Source organism: Phyllobates terribilis, unplaced genomic scaffold (genome assembly GCF_046119375.1).
Source record: "Phyllobates terribilis strain yellow unplaced genomic scaffold, ASM4611937v1 Scaffold_5__5_contigs__length_657084704, whole genome shotgun sequence".
Taxonomy (NCBI): domain Eukaryota; kingdom Metazoa; phylum Chordata; class Amphibia; order Anura; family Dendrobatidae; genus Phyllobates; species Phyllobates terribilis.
In genome coordinates, this window is record NW_027362765.1 from 155,756,761 (window position 1) to 155,775,339 (window position 18,579).

The following is an 18,579-nucleotide window of genomic DNA, read 5'->3' on the forward strand; positions in this document are numbered from 1 at the left end:
AAACGAATGCATAAAACCACCCCACACTCCAGGATGTGCAGCAACCCTATGGTCCAAATAAGCCTCACGTCATCATCTCATTCACTAACCACCAAAGAAACGCTGCAGACAATGTTTACTTTTGTTTTTCGTTTTTATTTTTGTCTTTTTTGTTTTGTTTTTTTTTATTATTTTTTTTTTTGTTTTTCTTCATTTTAAAGTTTGTTTTGTTCTCCTTTTTACAGGCAATTTTATAACCCTTTCACGGCCATAGGGAGCTATGCCAAGCACCGCCTGGTCCCAGGGGCTGAAAAAGGGTTGAAGATTTCCCCCAGCAACATAACAGATAAGAGAAACACAAATAAAAGACAAAGTAAATATTACAAAAAAAAAGTTGGGGAAAAAATATAACACTGTTGTGGGAGAAATACAACCTTGGGAAAATCCTGAATTGGAGCCGGACTGGCAAATGGGAGGGAGAAAAAAAAATAATAATGGGGTCCCCATGGGGTCCTTTATAGGCTTTGATCCCCTCAACCCCCTCAATACAAAATCCAGGATTAAAGAGGCCATTGTAGGAAGGGGTTGAGAGAGACTAGTCCGGAAATAAAAGCTACCCGCACCACCCCGTTCCACCCCCCTACTTGCCCCGAACCCTGTGACGGCCACCCCTTCCTCTTTAGCTCTTCGCACGGATCCCACCATAGTGGAATAAAGAGCAGGCAGCTCAGGGGCAGCCAGGCCGACGTGGCTGAGGACTCAGGAGGACGTGCTGGTTTCCTTCTGTGATGGTTGGATTGCATTTCTCTGCAGCCCCTTCTGACTTTCCAAATCTCTAAAGTGTTTTTCAACCTAAAATTTAAGGTGAAATTTAGAAAAAGGTGTGCAAAACACATGCAATTATGAGAAGTAAAATATGGAGGCTAATACAAGACATTGTTTACATGCAGCAGTTCTAATGGGGGGAGGATATAAAGGCAGTGTGGCGATCACTCTGCAGGCACTGCTGTCCATTCATTTTGTTGATCCAACCATGTAATGGCTACTGCCAAGAACTGGAGCTACGCATCTATTCAAGAGAACAGGCACTGACTGCAGTTCTCAACAGCGGCCAGCACAGTATATGGAGTCGTGCTTTTCAGCTCCAGTCCATACAGCCACCAAGGCATCTGATTAGCTGGAAGTCTCAGACCTCTGCAGATAGAGGACCTATCCCATGTAGGTCATTAATATCATTAGCCAGAGAGCAAAAAAGGAAAGTGGTTGAAAGACCAAGCAACAGTGTGACACAAGCTTAACCCGAGAAGAAGCAACTCACTATTTTCCGAACATGGCTTAGTGCGCTGCCTTCTTTGCCTTTGCAGTTTTCCACTTGGTACGGTGGAGATATAACTACCTCTTCCATAACTACTATATTCTTCTCTTGCCATTTACAGTCCTTTATCCTGGAAAAGAAAAATGGACAATGTTCACAATGACAAACAGTAGAATAGCAGGGTGCCCAAGATAGAAAAAAAAAGTGAAGACCGCTGCTCATGACACTACACCTTACATAAAGGAGCCGGCATGTTTTATAGCATTGCTCCTTACTAGCAGGAACCATTCCTGTAGTAGAGCAGCAAGTCACAAGATATTAAAGGGACTGTCAGCACAGGATGACTGTTCAGACAAAGTTCCACTGCTCAGTGCTTCATGGCATGGACAATCATTTACACACACCTTCCCACCATCTCACTCTTTGATTGACAGCTCTGGCTTTGAAGAGCCATAGAAGAGAGGAGATAAAGGGAAGCCAAGCAGGTGGGAAGGTGTATATAAATGATTGGCCACACCATGAAGCACCGAGCGCTGTACTTTGAACAGTCAATGTGCTGACAGTCCCTTTAAACTACGTCTCCAAGTATACACTGGCAGACAGCATCACTGAACAGTTGGTGCAGGTGAAGTCTATGCCTCTGCTGGCACTAGGGGACTTCTCCAGGGTACTGACGTTCTCACAGGAGGCAGAGATTTTCTGGTTTCAGCAAGTAAGTGTTATGGTTTAAAAGAGCTCTGCTTGTTGTCATTTAAAAGGTGGATAAGATATTTACAGATCATGTGAGGACACAGAGCTCATTATAAGACCGATTACTGCACTGTAACACGCCTGAGGACTTCTAGGGCTGCTATAACAGAGGGTAGCACTACACCATTAGCCAGAATGGCTAACACACCACACAAACTTTTCATTCATTGATTTAGTCATATAATAAACCAGCTAAAACTCCAAAAAGCAGCAAGTCCTGCTTCATGGCTATCCTCACTAATCTTCTGACCCTTGGTCAGCTTCAATATAGAAATCTGCCATCATGTTGTGAGCTGTTGACAATTCCCACCCCAAGGTGATGTTCACATGGAATGGATTCAAAGCAGATTAACCATCAAAATTTGTGGGCATCTGAGAAGTATTCAAGTGTTATTAGTGTGCAACTGCCAGGATAGTAAATTAATCCATATGCAATTCCCCCCCCCCCCCCATCTGACTACTGGGAAGTTCAATCATTGCAATAACGCAGCCCAGCAGAACAGCATCTGAATGGAGCCAATGTGCAACAGCACTCCATTAATTGTGTGGCAGAGCTCTGAGCGCTGTAACTCTGGCTATGTAACTGCTGGAGATGGCAATCAACATAGCTAAAGAGTCTATGGGACTATCAGAAATAGTGCGCGTCCTTCAGACTGCACATGCTTGACATCCACTCCGTTTAGCGCTAAATGCCAACAGGGACACTAGAGGTTGGGCCCCCAGCAATCAGCAAGTTATCCCCCCATCCCATTAATAACATACATTTATAGACAATCTGTCAGGTGGATCAACCTCGTAAGCCATCTATATGGGCATGTAGGCCATAGAATGTTATGTAATGTCTGACACTTAGCTGTGATCTCACGGCAGAGCTGTGTGTGATGTGAGCAAACAGTACAGCAGAAGTTAAGTTTGTCTCATTAAAAACATTTTCGGGGTCAGTTGGCCTCAGTTCCTCAGCTTCTGTCTCACGGGCAGCCAGTGTGGGGAGAGGGGCAGTACAGCAGAGCTAACAGCACAACTGCAAGTGTGTTGTAAGGAGGAAAGGTAAAACTCTTGTTATACAGTGTTACTACTGATCTCACTGTAGAGCTGTGTGTGATGAAAGCAGTGTGTCATTCATTACATATCTCACACCGGTAACACCCCATTTACTGAAAATGAAATCTGGAGGCAGATTTTCTGGGAGATCTGTATCCAGCCCATAGATCGCAAAAGCTCATTCACATATTTAGTAAACAGATATCATGTTATTCAGCTTCCTATGACCGACATACCCATATAGACGGCTTAGGAGGACTGATCCTACTGACAGATTCCCTTTAAACTTTAGTGTACTGGATTCTCAAAGATTGACAGCCGAGGCAGAATAATGAACGTCCGACTGCTCTCCGAGTTCCACTTCCAGCTATAGAGTTACACTCGTTTTTATAAATACCCTCCGTACGCAGACTTACGTCTTATGAATGGTTTGGAATAGTTGCTGTCCATCCACAGAGACACCAGCACTAATGGCATAGGCCTGGCTCATCTTCTCTTCCTTCTCCAATCGAGCTCTGCTTGCCAGCTGCACAAAGAGAAATACAATGAGAACGCTCATGAGATTGGAAGGATGCCATTAGTTTACATCAGGGGTCTCAAACTCGGCTGGGTATATGGGCCGCACATGGAAAAAATTTGAATTTGGGGGGCCGCATTCTTTGTTCAATGTGACATTTTTAGTGATACCATTTTTTTTTGTATACACCTTTTGAACATTTTTTCCGTGTTTATTTTTTTATGGCTTGGGTCGTTATGGATGTGGCGATAATAAACGTGCACTTTTTTGTGTTTACTTTAGTTTACATATAAAACAGCATTTTTAGTGCCCAATATTTTTTCATGCTTTATTTTTATTTTTTTGATTTTTACAATTTTGTTTCCCCCAATTGGCCACATTCAGTAATATTGTCTTACAATTAGCATCATATAGAAATAATGGCAAACATCCTGTGGCTCTGTGCCCCATCCAGGTCCCCATCCTGTGGCTCTGTGCCCCATCCAGGTCCCCATCCTGTGGCTCTGTGCCCCATCCAGGTCCCCATCCTGTGGCTCTGTGCCCCATCCAGGTCCCCATCCTGTGGCTCTGTGCCCCATCCAGGTCCCCATCCTGTGGCTCTGTGCCCCATCCAGGTCCCCATCCTGTGGCTCTGTGCCCCATCCAGGTCCCCATCCTGTGGCTCTGTGCCCCATCCAGGTCCCCATCCTGTGGCTCTGTGCCCCATCCAGGTCCCCATCCTGTGGCTCTGTGCCCCATCCAGGACCCCATCCTGTGGCTCTGTGCCCCATCCAGGACCCCATCCTGTGGCTCTGTGCCCCATCCAGGACCCCATCCTGTGGCTCTGTGCCCCATCCAGGACCCCATCCTGTGGCTATGTGCCCCATCCAGGACCCCATCCTGTGGCTATGTGCCCCATCCAGGACCCCATCCTGTGGCTATGTGCCCCATCCAGGACCCCATCCTGTGGCTATGTGCCCCATCCAGGACCCCATCCTGTGGCTATGTGCCCCATCCAGGACCCCATCCTGTGGCTATGTGCCCCATCCAGGACCCCATCCTGTGGCTATGTGCCCCATCCAGGACCCCATCCTGTGGCTATGTGCCCCATCCAGGACCCCATCCTGTGGCTATGTGCCCCATCCAGGACCCCATCCTGTGGCTATGTTCCCCATCCAGGTCCCCATCTTGTGGCTATGTGCCCCATCCAGGACCCCATCCTGTGGCTATGTTCCCCATCCAGGTCCCCATCTTGTGGCTATGTGCCCCATCCAGGACCCCATCCTGTGGCTATGTTCCCCATCCAGGTCCCCTCTTGTGGCTATGTGCCCCATCCAGGTCCCCTCTTGTGGCTATGTGCCCCCTGTGCTGTTCTTCACACACATAAAAAAAAAAAAAGATGATTCTCACCTGTCCTCCGTTCCCTCGGCGGCCTTCCTGCAGATGTGGCCCGCAGGCACAGACCCCTTGACGATCCCGACCTGGTCCAGGAGGAGCCGCCGACAGCAGCGCTGCATTGCCGCACAGGGACTGTCTCCCAGCACAGCATTTTCAATGTCAGCCGCCGGCCAATCAGAGGCCAGCAGCTGACATCTGCATATGGAAATGACGTCATACTCGCTGGGCCGACACGCAGATATCAGCTGCTGGCCTCTGATTGGCCGGCGGCTGGCATTGGAAATGCAGTGCTGGTAATCAGTCTCTGTGCGGCAATGCAGCGCTGCTGTCGGCGGCTCCTCCTGGACCAGGTCGGGATCGTCAAGGGGTCTGTGCCTGCGGGCCGCATAAAGCAGCCTCAGGGGCCGCAAGCGGCCCGCGTGTTTGAGACCCCTGGTTTACATCAACGTTCACAGATGGCACAACTTCTGCGAATCCTGTCACCTGCACACTGCAACAAACGCCACAGCTCTGTACAATATCTACATTCTGTATCAGCAGTGCAGACGCAGGTTTTGGGCAAAACTTGATTTAAAGCATTTTTCATATTTCCTTTACAGAATCTGCTAAACAAAGCTGCTGCCATGGATACGTGAAACAACCGGCTGAATAGTGTAACTAATTGATACATAACTTACCATTAACAATAAGCTAAAGTCCAGCAGCCAATTAAGCAAAAGATGGAGGAGATGGGGAGATATTTTAATCCCATTGATCCTGAATATTCAGTTTTGTTTTGCTTTTCTTCATTGTTTAACCCCTTCGCCCCAAGCCTGTTTCCACCTTCCTGACCAGGCCAATTTTTCTCAATTCTGACCACTGTCACTTTATGTAGTAACTCTAGAACGCTTAAACTCTAGAACCCCTTAAACCAGAGAGTTATAGCACACAAAATCGTTAACATTTACATCATCACTTTTCTTGCTAGGAAGTTACAAGGGTTAATATTTATCAGCAATTCCTCATTTGTGACAGAAAATATACAAAAGTGACACCATTTTAAAAACTGCCCCCCTGAAATTGCTCAAAACCACATTCAAGAGTTTATTAACCCTTCAGGTGCTTCGCAGGAATTAAAGCAATGTGGAAGGAAAAATTGGAAAGATTCAATTTTATACCATATGTGGTGAAAAGCTACTGTTTGGGCGCATGGCAGGGCTGGGAAGAACAGCCATTTGACCAGCAAAATTGTCTGGAATTGAGAGCGGACCCCATGTCGCATTTGCAGAGCCCCAGATGTGCTTAAACAGTGGAAACCCCCCATAAGTGACCCCATTTTGGAAACTAGACCCCTAAAAAGAATGTAGAGGTGTGGAGAGTACCTTGAACCCACAGGTGCTTCACAGCATTTGGCAATGTTGAGCCGTGAAAACGAAAATACATTTTTCCCACAAAAATGTTACTTCAGCCAATACCCCAGATGTGATCAAAACTACTTTTGGAGGCATAGTGCAAACCTCAGAAAGGAAGGAGCTCCATATTATAATGCAGATGTTGCCTTTACAGGTGTGTCACAGAACCGTATACCATTGGGCAGTGGAGAATAATTACATTTTTACCACAAAAATGCCGTTTCAGCCACAGATTTTACATTTAAACACAGGGAGAGAAATAAAAATGGCACCAAAATGTGTCCCACAATTTCTGCTGAATGTAGAAATACCCCATATGTGGCTGTACAGTACTTCTTAGCCATACGGCGAGACTTGGGAGGGATGGAGCGCTATTTGCCTGCTGGAGAGCAGATTTTCCTAGAATAGTTTGCGGACTCCGGATACAGAGCCCCTATGTGATAGAAGAACAGAATCCCCCTCAAGTGACTCCATTTTGGAAATTACATCCTTCTGGGAATTTATCTCCAAGTGTAGAGACGATTTTTGACTCCATGGGTGTTATCCAGAAACAAGCAGCAGAGGATGTTGCCGAGTAAAAATTGCAAACTGTCATAGTGACCATTATTTTGTAGTGCCCATACATTTGGGAGTGCAGAAGTTACTGGATTTTTTTTTTTTTGGGGGGGGGGGGGGGGGGGGGGCGCCATAGCACAAAGGCTATGGAAAACTGCTACCAGTAACACGGAAGCCCCCTATATTTCGGATAACAGATGACGGACCTGAGTGGGGACTTGCTTTTTTTGTGGATTGGTTTTAAGCTTTTGTTAGGAACATTTTACATAACATTTGGGATCACATTTATCCTGCGCGCTACGCTGAGCACTTACATTGAGTTTCCATCTAAATCTCTGAGTGACGGGATTCAAATGAAACCCCTGAGGGATCCATTCACTAATGAAGCAGCAGTTACTTTGGACTCCGTCTGGCCTCTGTTCAGTGGTGTCTTTTTAAGAGTTGCGCAAAACTGGCCGACAGCACTTTCATGCACATCTAATAAAAAGACGGACACGGCCAGATCACAGGTCAGACGGCGTCCACAGTGCCTCCATCTGCCTCATTATAGGGAATATTCCCCCAGGGATTTCGTCTGAATCACGTATTTCAGAGATTTACACGGAGACTCCGGTGTAAGCGCTCAGCGCAGTATAAATGTGAGCTGAGCCTTACTGCGATGTTTGGGAGGCAGAATGAACAAATCAACAGCAGGTGAAGAATTGGCTTTCATTATTTCTTACACCGTTTCTCTTGCGGTATAACTGATTAGATGACTATTCTTCGGAGCAGTGAGATTACAGCGATACCAAATTTATGTCTTGTGTTTATGTTTTGCTGCTTTTAGACAAAAACAATTTAAAAAAAATAAAAAAATTGTTTTTGTGACGCTATAAACGGAGCAATAACTATTTCTCAGCTGATGGAGCTGTATGGGGGCTTGTTTTTATTGCAGGAAGAGATGACGTTTTCAGCGATACCATTTTAATTTACATTTGCCTTTTTGAGGATTATGTATGTAAAGCGCTGCGGAATATGTTAGCGCTATATAAAAATAAAGATTATTATTATTATCCTGTTTTATTCCACTTTTTGTTCAACGGTATGATTAAAAAGCACATTTAATTTACTGTGTTTGCTAGTGGGACATATTTATAGAGCAGGTTGTTCCGATACCAAATGTGAGCTTTCACTACCCTGATCCCTGATCTAATACTCTGCGATGCATTAGATCTATGCATCACACACAGGAGGAGGAGAGTCAGCCCCTGCTCTGAGCAGGAGCTTACAGGCCACGGTACCTGGGTGACCCTATGGCCATCTTTCTGCCTGTGGTCACCACAGAGATAATCGGCGCAATGCAATTGCAATTGCGTTGTGCCAATTGGAGCAGAGAGGGAGCTCCCTTCCCTCTGCTATGCTGATCGATGTTGCTGTCACCAGGGCTGTGGAGTCTGAGTCGGTGTCCATTTTGGTGAAGTCAGAAGTTGATATAAAATGGACCGACTCTGAAAATATAATAAATTGGGTACAGTAATTCAATGCAGAATGTGCTACAATTTTTTTCACAAGACTTTGGGAGAGTTATGAAATGTCTGTTCTACTCCTGATGAAAGGGTCTAGGCTTTTTAGTTGAGATGAATCTGTGCTGCACTTTAGGTACATGCTCAGTAGTGAGGCAGTGCTGTGAAGTCAGAGTAATGGTTTTGGCTTACCGACTCCACAGCCCTAACTGTCACTACTGAAAGCAGCATCAGAGAGGTTAAGCGCCAGCGATCGGCACCAGCACACATCATGGGCATTTCTGCAGGGTGTCAGCTATAATATCTGCAAGTGAGCCGACATGAACGGCGGTTTGTGGGAATGTACCTACCGTGGCACCGTACATGTGCGGCGGGTTTCAAAATGGTTAAAAGGGTATTCCCATCTCCAAGATCCTATCCCAATATGTAGTAGGTGTAATAGTAATATTAGCAAATATCTGATTAGAAATGTAGTATATTTTTTTTGATTCGCTATCTCTTACTTCATGTGCAGGTATAGCAGGACCTTCGGTATCCATGGTTACATCCACTGATAAAGTCACAGTTGCTACTAGCTAGCTGCTAGTGGTCGTAACCATGGATACCTAAGGTTCTGCAAAGCCTGCACATGAGGTAAGAGATAGTGAATCAAAAATACTATACTACATTTCTAATTGAAGATATTTGCTAATATTACAGCTACTACATATTGGGATGGGATCTTGGAGATGGGAATACCCCTTTAATTCACCGTATGTTTACACAGAAATGGGTTTTTGTCTGTAGAGTTAATTTTTATGGTCTTTACCAGGGGGCTATGCTCACAGGGTAATAATGTAAAACAGCTATACACATGCCCCTAGAGAATCAGTGGGCAACACCCCCTTGGTCGTCCAGTGTAAAACAGGTCATTACACCACAGCTGATCAGCAAACAAGTAATCAAAATCTAAACAGACCAAAATAGTGATGTTAAATTTCCACTCTGGGAAAGAAGAGCTAGACAGTAATGATACACACACTCGTGTATAATATGACTAATTAGGTCTGAAATGCCATGTTAAAAACAAAACCACAAAATAGCCAACAACTGTTTCCAAATATAAAATCAATAATTGAGCCCCCAGAGTATAATAAACCGGAAATATTATGTTAAGGGGCATACAGACCACAGCAATACCCATGGTAAATGTGAAGGGCATATAATATAATCAAAGAAATAGTAATATCCCTTAAGTGCAATATATAACTAAATCATGTATACCTATATATCATGATGTTCAAATAATATCAATATATACCAAAAGGTTAATATAACAATATATATCCAGGGAGTACAAGATAACAGTAACCACTACAATGCAAATGCCCTATATAGCAAGATAAAATGCACCAAGAAAGACCATAGAAAATCACCATGGATAATGTGTACATATAGCTAATCAGCGTAGTATAACACTGGAGTGAGGTCCATAGTATGGACCCAAACAGCAGAGGAAGATAAGGATGCAGGTAGGGACAACCCCACAGTATGGCTGCAGTAGGGCAGCTTCCTCAGGGACACAAGTGGCTGGAAGTCCAGTGTAAATAGACTTTATCATAAAGTCAGGCCGCAGCCCTCAGAATCTGCTCCACTGAACAATAAAAGGATATTCAATGTAAATGACCTCAAGCCATCTACACAGGAAAGGTGAAGGACTAAACCATTCTCAACCTGCAGCCACATTTGTATTATACTAAATGGCCGGCCGCACACTGATTGAGCTAGCTAGGCACACAATTACATTTGTGGCCATTGTCAGACACATAGTCTAAGATGATATGTGTCGGACAGTGGCTAATCCACCATAGGACCTACTGTAAAGAAACATCCTGAGCAGTCTGCTGCGCTTTCCTACACAACAGTATTCTGTCACATTCCTGACAGAGGGCGAAAAAAACACACATTTTGGCCTGCGTTTGATGAATGGCAGCCTATGGTAACGCTATAGTATACGTGGGGAAAAGCTCCCAAGATATACCGTAGGGTAAGGACACAACCATAATAATAGGAATTTATCTATCCATAGATGTTTGTAATATTTTTTATAATATTCAATTGTCACATGGAAAAAATCAACTAGTAGGTTTACTTGTATTATAGGGGTTGTACACAAACCAGTCAACTGCAGCTGATCTTCCTGCTGACAGTTTTCAGGTAACTGGAAAAGTGTAAAACCCACAATCCTCTTAAGCTGAACATATGGCTGGACAGACAATACAATATAATACAATACAATTGTACAATAGAGCGAATGCACAAGGCAGGGCTGTGGAGTCAGTAAGCCAAACCTCCGACTCCTCAATTTCCATGACTCATGTTTAGGTGATAAATTTACTGTAGCACAGATTCATCTCAGCTAAAAGTCTAGAGCCTTAGATCAGGAATAGGACAGACATTTATAGGACATGAAAAAATATTCCCCAGAAACTGCATTGAATTACTGTACCCAATTTATTATATATTTTAGGAGTCGAGTTGGTCCATTTTATACTGACTCCACAGCCCTGGGTGAAACAGCTTCAGAAAAACACCAGCAGACGTTTCCCTGAAGTGGCTCTGCCAGTAGTTTTGCCATCACTTTTGCAGACTTTTTATGGTTTTAGAATGATAAAGAACAGCCCCAGTTCAATACAGCCATTCCTTCTATGATAGTGGACATCTGCTCAAGCACAAACAGGTGTAGAAGGATTAGGGTTTATTCAGGTCACAGCACATGTTACCAGTTTTGTGAGATATGAATGAATGCTAAGGCGGTCTGATTCATGAATATTGGCGTTTTGTACACCAGTCAATGAGGGGTGTGCAGGAATAAGATCCACATCAGCAGAGTGGCATCACCAGAAATGTTACTTCAGTCAGGGACTGGAGTAAAACTGCTGGCGTAATAAGTGCCACCCTCCGTCCCCCCCTCCAAGAATCTGATGGCCAAGCACAACCACGCCCTGTCCCACCCAAGATCCTCCACAGGATCAGCCATTTTGATGGAGCAGCAACTATCCAAAGTTTTTATGCCAGTTTTCTGACCTAAACAAGTAGACAACTTACCTTGCCAATGTTGAGGGAGGCTAGAGGCGGAGGGGTCTGTGTGCGATCATTCAGCACCTCTACATCAGACACATACTGCAGGTTGAGCAGGAGGATGTCGGCATGGTTGGGTTTTCCACTTGTCGAGGGGCACTCTGAAGATGCGGTGGTTAAGGAAAGTACAACACATACTAAACAATGCCAGTATGGAAATTAATGGAAATGCAATGGGCAAGGAGCAGCTTCACCTCGCTGACAGGTGGCTTAGGAGGCTTGTGGGTAATCTCTACAGTAGTGTTCCCCAAACTCCAGTCCTCATGGCCCTCCACAGGTCATGTTCTGAGGATTTCTATAGTATTGCACAGGTGGTGGAAGTGGCATCAGGAATTCTCTCACCTGTGCAACACTATGGAAATCCTGAGAACATGACCTGTAGAGGGCCGTGAGGACTTGAGTTTGGGAGACATTGCTCTAAAGCAATAGACAAGCATCTTTCCCCAGACCTGAATAGGAGTGATATTTGGGTCACAGGACCCAAAATGTATCAGGACTGATGCATCAGATCAAAAGAAGTCACCAGCTGTCACAGAGGCCCTGTGTAATAGCCCCAAGCTGCACTTTATCAAGGGCAGCAGAGCCCACTTATGACACCTGCTCTATTCCAACTCCTTCATAAGGGGTCTCAGGACCACCACTAATCGGCGAGGTTCTAGACCCCAGTGATTAAACATTTATCACCTAATCTGTTTATAGATATGATTTTCCAATATCCTAATTAGAAGGGTTAGCCTCTGAGAATCTTATCGGCCTTCTTACAGAAACAGCACAACACCTGCCAGAGGTGTGTAGTACTGCCTCACCGCCCTCACATACATCAAGGGAGCAAAGTTAAAGGAAGTTTGTCACCACCACCCCAACCACACACACAAAATAAAAAAACACATTAAAACAGCTATCTAGGGGCCTTGAAGACCCATGAATTATATATTTTAGTAGATGAGAAACCTACTTAATTCATTTGCAGATGATGGAGCTTTGGTGCACCCTTAGTGAGGCCAATAGCTCAGTTACAACCCCCTCAATTTGCAGTCTGAGCACTTTCTCTGATCCAGCGCTCACTTTCCCACAGCCAGTGCTACTTGATCTCAAGCTGTGATCACAGTCAGTGGAGGCATTGCCCTCATACCTGGCTCCTGTCTGAGGCTTCTGCTCACTAGACTGTCCTGTCAATCGGGAAAAGTGCTCCATTGAGCAGCACACTCTTATTCATTATAAATCACTCTACATAGAAACTTTAGTTTACAATGATATAGACCAAGGTTTCAAAGCAACTTTGGCGAAGCGATGGACATGGTGACATGTGCCCATCATATGACCTCAATGTTTTCCCATGGGACATCATGATGGGAGCACATTCAGGCTGTGTGATGTCTTTGTTACCTGTAATTGCACCACAATGAAGCCTCTCCACCTACCAACAGAAATGGGGCCTCAGGGGCAAAACAATCAGTGAAGCCCAAAGCCTCCACACTAGAAGCCCACACTAGTAAGGACAGTTACCATAAGCCTGACCAACAAGTTTCACTAACCAGTCTGATGGGAAAACAAGTGCTAGTGATCGTGACTGGCAACATCCCCTGGTCTCATTCAGATGGCCATAGTTTGGGCTTTTCATGGATTGAGCAGGTATACCGCCTATGGGGCTGCTCTTGTCTTTTTGTTGCAGACAGATTTAAATTGAAATAAATAAAAATTTGATTAAGACAGGGATTAACCGCACATTTACATCCATGAAAAACTCAGACTCCTGGCATCATAGTGCTGACAAGGAGAAGCTTTCATTAGGTTTTTTGGGTGGGGGGGTTTGCATACATGGGAAAACCAGATGAAAGTCAGTCAGTCGTGACAGGTTGGCACTGGGGTTCTGAGCGCAAATCCCACCAGAGACCTCGGCAAGGAGTGTGTGTTCTCCCTGTGATTCTTTGTGTTTCCTCTCACTCCAGAGATATACTGATAGGAATGTAGAGTGTGAGCCCCAATGGGGACAGTGATGTGTGTAAATCACTGCAGAGTATGATGGCGCTATATAACAATCTGAAAGAGTCCTTAGTGGACAACTAGATACAATGTTGCATGAGGATAACAATAAGCTGTACAAGGCTCGGTCACTACGGCCTCAGGTTATGGGGGACGCCTGCTGCCATCACACTGTGCCCTGCAGACCTGGGACAACACAAGAGTGGGCATAAGCCCACCTGCGAGACACAGGACTGACAACCACCATCATCACATGGGATCAGAACCTCCACTATGCAGGAAAGGAAAATCATCATCAGACAGGGAAATGCCCCATAGATGGAGGAGCCATGCACAGCAGCGAAAGTGCCACCCGCGGCACGGATCGGCGCCTCCACCCTGCCCGGTGCCTCCACCTGCTGGCTGCACGCTGTCAGCTCCCCCACAGGCAGCACCTTACTGTGCGCTGCCCCCTCCCCCAGCCTGCGGTTCTCCCTCTCCCCTCCCGGCCCCTCCGTCACTCTCAGGATACTCAGCGCCAGCATCTTGCTCTGGTAGTCGAACGCCACCACCTCTCCCTGCAGCCGCGTCTCCTGGCATGTCCGGCATGAAACCTGGGAGCCGACGCTGAAATATTCCCCTGGAGCCGCCATCTTCCTCCAGCCGGCCTGTGCGTGACGTGCTAACCGCCCGACCTCAGCGCGCAACCTTACAAGCCAACGTGAGCCGTGGAGGCTGCCGGGAAATCACCTTGCTGATGCTGCGTAACCACACCCCTCTGGCCGGAAGTGTCCGCCACCATGATGGAAGTGGCACTACTTTCCATTAGCTCGCCTCCATCTTGAATGAGACAGGCCTTCGGGTCCCTCGGCCAGGACGTTGGCTTCTTTTGTAGTCCACGCCCACATCCGTGCGGGCGGTCACCGTCGCCATTCTGAAAGAGGGCAATGCTTCAATAAACTTTATTGCACGTGAACAACTCTTGTAAAGCCCTGCAGGCTGTGAGGGGACAGGGGGCGACGTGCTGCACTGCATGGCTCATGGTTGCAGTGTGTGAGGGGTCTGGCTCTGTAGGTGGCACCAGCGTGTTGTCATAGTAACAGGTTATAGCAGTGAGCGCTATTTAGCGGCCATATTACCACATGGAGAGCAGCAGGGCCACATCACAAGCCGCGGGCTGCGATACGACCCTCTGCAGACGCCGGAGTGCGAGCCGTCAAAACATCAGATCGCACTTGGACAAATGTTAATAAATGGGGCCGTGCACAGGTCCGATCTTTTCCATGGACCGAGGAAAAAAAATCTCAGCATGCAGGGTTTACCTTTGCTAATGGCAGTCACCCATTCATGTCTATGGGTTCATGGAAAACATTGGATCGCACTTGGATGACATCTGAGTGCAGTCTGATTTTCACAGACAGGCTGAATGGAGAAACTTTTTTTTTTTTTAAATATTCACATCCAAGAAAATCGGAGCAGAGTTGTGATTAGCATTATCTCGGACGGAGAACATCCGGTTTTCTGAACCTACTGTCATGTGTATGGGCTCTGCAGTTCTAGTAACCTTTATTAGGGCTCGTTCAATCAAGGATATAATTGGTCTCTGTGCTGTACGTGTGTGCCACGGACCCATTATAGCCAATAAAAAGGTAACATGCACAACTTTGGTCTTTTCTACTGATCAGAATAATTCAAGCAATAAAAGGCTGCTTTGGACTTGCACACACAGCCAGTGATGTTGTGGCTGGGCTCGATTTTCAATATGGCCACCTGAACTCAGCCTTACATAGATGGCGGGTGTTGGTGTATGGAGCAGGCTCATACATGATGCTATGACAGCAGCATTTAAGTGGAATAATAGCATCACATGACCATTCTGGCACCCATCGCCCCCACTGTGACTCTCAGGGTGTCGATGGATTGTTATGACAGCTGAGGGTCTACTGAAGGCCCCTGTCGTCACCGCCGTCGCCACCACCCATGTGCTCCCATGAAGCTCAGCACTTCTAACGATGTATTGCAGTAAATAAACTAAGCGATTGCAGGTCAAGTTCTTCATGGGGACTAAAAATAAAGTCAAAATAAATAAAGAATTGTCTATTTAAAAAGCATAAAGTTTTAAATCACCCCCTATTCTCAGTTCAAATATTAAGAAAAAAAATAATTGGCATCTCCATGTCCTGAAAAGTCCAGTCTATGAAAATATAATATTAATTAACCAATATAAAGAAAAAAAGTGTTTTTTCAGCTCACCATTAGATGAATTCCTATGGCTTTGGGTGTGGACTCCAGGATGGTGCTCGGATAAAGCGACTGTGGTAATCAACAAAAAACAGGGATCCAGCAACAGACATCCAATGAGAATCTGAATGTGTGTTAAAACTTCATGTTTATTAGAATTCCTTTAAAATCATGCTGTTAAAATTGTAGATCCAGGGGATTACGCATTTCGAACAAAAATGTCCTTAGTCATAACCATGAGACATGGTTTTAACACACATTCAGATTCTCATTGGAGGTCTGTTGCTGGATCCCTGTTTTTTGTTAATATTAATTAACCAGTATGGTAAACATCATAAAATAAAAACTGAAATACTAAAATTTCCATTTTTTCGGTGGCACATCTCCTCCCAAAAATTCAATAAAAAGTAATCAACACATCCTGTCAATCATCAGGGCTACTACCCATTCTCTGCATAGCACTTTTTCATCTAATTCCTCCCATATACTATTGCAATCTGTCTGATGAAGGTCTGGAGTTAAGACTGAAACGTTATGTTTTTGTTTGGATTGCACTACAAATAAATCACCATTCTTTGTACATTTGGATTCCTTTGTCTATGCATTATCCATGGAGTGGTATCCTACCCGAGCACCCAATAACACGGAGCGCCGTACATCCTGCTAGAATATAACTGTAGGTGAAACAGATGGCTAATTACTAATTGCAATAGGTAAACTAGCTAATTTTCTCGTTATGCATCGACTTTCACAGAGAACTGAAACTACTGAACACGAGCCCAGAGAGCATGGCAACCAAGGTGCACAAGCCATGACTGAACTGTATGTGTAATTATATCATTTTTTAGGTTTTGGCAGGCTAACTGCTAGCTGTCATGGTTCCAGGGTCAGGGACTGTTACATTGGTGGCTTGCTTTCTCTGCTTTGGTACCCATAGGCTTACCATGGCAACCCCGCGCTTACCTCTGTTGTCACTTCCCTAGGATTTTTTTAGTTACACAACCTGAGAATTCAGGTAGTTTGGCGTCCATACTGGCTACTTCCTTCCAGACTCCTGTATGCCACAAGACAAATACAGAGCAGCTTAACCCCTTCATAACCTTACACTTTAGTTTTTTGCTCCCCTTCTTCCCAGAGAACTTTATTTTTCTGTCAATATAGCCTTGTGAGGGCTGTTTTTTGCTGGACGAGTTGTACTTTTGAATTACACCATTGATTTTACAATGTATCGTACTGGAAAACGGGGAAAAAATTCCAAGTGCGTTGAAATTGCAAAAAAAGTGAAATTTCACAATTTTTTTGGGGGGTGGGGTGTAGGGGGTTATGTGGCACCCCTGCGGGTCCAGTCGCCGCAGAGGTACTGCATCTCAGCCAGAGGTGTGGTGCCCCACTCTCAGGTAAGGAGGGAGCACTACCCGGAACCCACACACTCACATCCAACACTACACCACTCCTGAAGGAAGGGCGAGATTGCTCCTGAGGGAGAGCACAGTCCCTTTCCCTGTCAGGAGGGTGGAACTAAGTAGAGGGGGTGGGTGGAGGAGGTAGTTTAGGGGAGCACGGACAGAAGAGTATAAAAAGAAGGGTGGAAACATCTAGAAGAAGTTGAGTTCTGTGGAGAGATCAGAAGGGTCCAGTCTCCTGTTTCAGTGCTTGGAGCAGGAGGTCAGTTCTGCTCAGGGGAGCAAGGGAGGGGTTCAGTGGACCGTGGAGGAGTAAGGGGCCCGGTCAGAGAGGCCCGTGAGGAGAGAACACCGGAGCAGTGAGAGGGGCTCCAGAGACAAGGGATCCTAGGGGCACGGCGAGTGCAGGATGCCACCTGTGCGCCCGAGTTCACGCTGACGTGGAGGGATCAAGGCCGCAGGAGGGGACCGGCCCCAGACTAGTGGAGTACTTTAAGGCTCAGCTAGCAAACCGGAGGTTGCGGTATCTTTATGTGCCGTAGCCAAAATCCACACATAATCGCTGAAAAGGTGGCCATATAGGACCAAGGGTACAGACGGGACGTCGACCGACAAGGCCCGCGGCTACTGGACACTGTGTGTGAGGTGCAGGGCAGGAGGGCGAGAGCCAGCGCAGAGAGAGAGAGACGACCTGGAGAGGTACACAGAAAGGGGTCCCGTTCAAGTGCTTCTGAGATATCTGAGAGTTGGCTGGATCACTTCCCCGGAGGACACATGACGACGTGGGCGGTTATAATCTGGCCATTGTAACCTGGAGCATCTTGATAACAGTGAGTAAATATTTGAAGACTGCACCCCACTGTGTCCTTGAATTATTGCTGCATCACCTGCCTTGCATTACACCAGCAACATCTACCTCATCAATCACCATATACTGCCCTGGAGCTGAGCTCTGCCCGTGGAGAGCTGAACCATCTTTGCTGCGTCACCATCAACCCCAGTGGATCTGAATAGCAGCGGCGGCCACATATAGCCGCATACCACGGGTGGTGTCACGAACATTATCCCCAAATCTTTATTTCCCCAAATTGACTTTCACTGTTCTTTATTTGACCGCCCTGGGCCACGGACCGGGTTACTGCCACCGTGACTACCCGAATACAGGCCCAGCTACCGAGTACCCCACGGCCCCAGGGCCGCGTCAACTTGGTGTCACGAACTGGATTCCCCTTTTCTTTATTTCCTAATTGACTATTCTTTAACCCCTTTACGACCTTGTCAGTAATAGTACGTAGCTGCGCCCTGGGACTTATGGACCAGCTACGTACTATTACACGCGCTGCGATCGCGATCGCGCCCCCACACATTGTCACAGCTGACACCCGGTGCTATGTACAAGGAGCGGTCCCGCACCTCTCCCTGCACA

At 46.0% G+C, this 18,579-nt stretch overlaps 1 protein-coding gene across 1 annotated transcript; it reads right to left on the reverse strand.

Annotated features, from left to right (window-relative positions):
• Positions 1–204: 204 nt before the first annotated feature.
• On the reverse strand, positions 205–14,365 carry LSM12 (LSM12 homolog). The gene is made up of 5 exons (XM_073683256.1): positions 14,042–14,365; positions 11,515–11,648; positions 3,502–3,611; positions 1,298–1,424; positions 205–831 (listed from the first exon to the last, which is right to left on the reverse strand). The coding sequence occupies exons 1-5, from the start codon at positions 14,160–14,162 to the stop codon at positions 739–741; spliced, it is 585 nt and encodes a 194-aa protein (XP_073539357.1). The 5' UTR covers positions 14,163–14,365; the 3' UTR covers positions 205–738.
• Positions 14,366–18,579: the final 4,214 nt, after the last annotated feature.

Bases quoted from the DNA above. Each gene is read 5' to 3' on its own strand.
- LSM12 (XM_073683256.1), bottom strand. From the start codon at position 14,162: ATGGCGGCTCCAGGGGAATATTTCAGCGTCGGCTCCCAGGTTTCATGC. The intron at 1,425-3,501 runs GTAAGTCTGCGT...TTTCTTTTCCAG, and splicing joins TTCCAAACCATTCATAAGAC to GATAAAGGACTGTAAATGGC. The intron at 832-1,297 runs GTGAGTTGCTTC...CTTAAATTTTAG, and splicing joins TAAGCCATGTTCGGAAAATA to GTTGAAAAACACTTTAGAGA.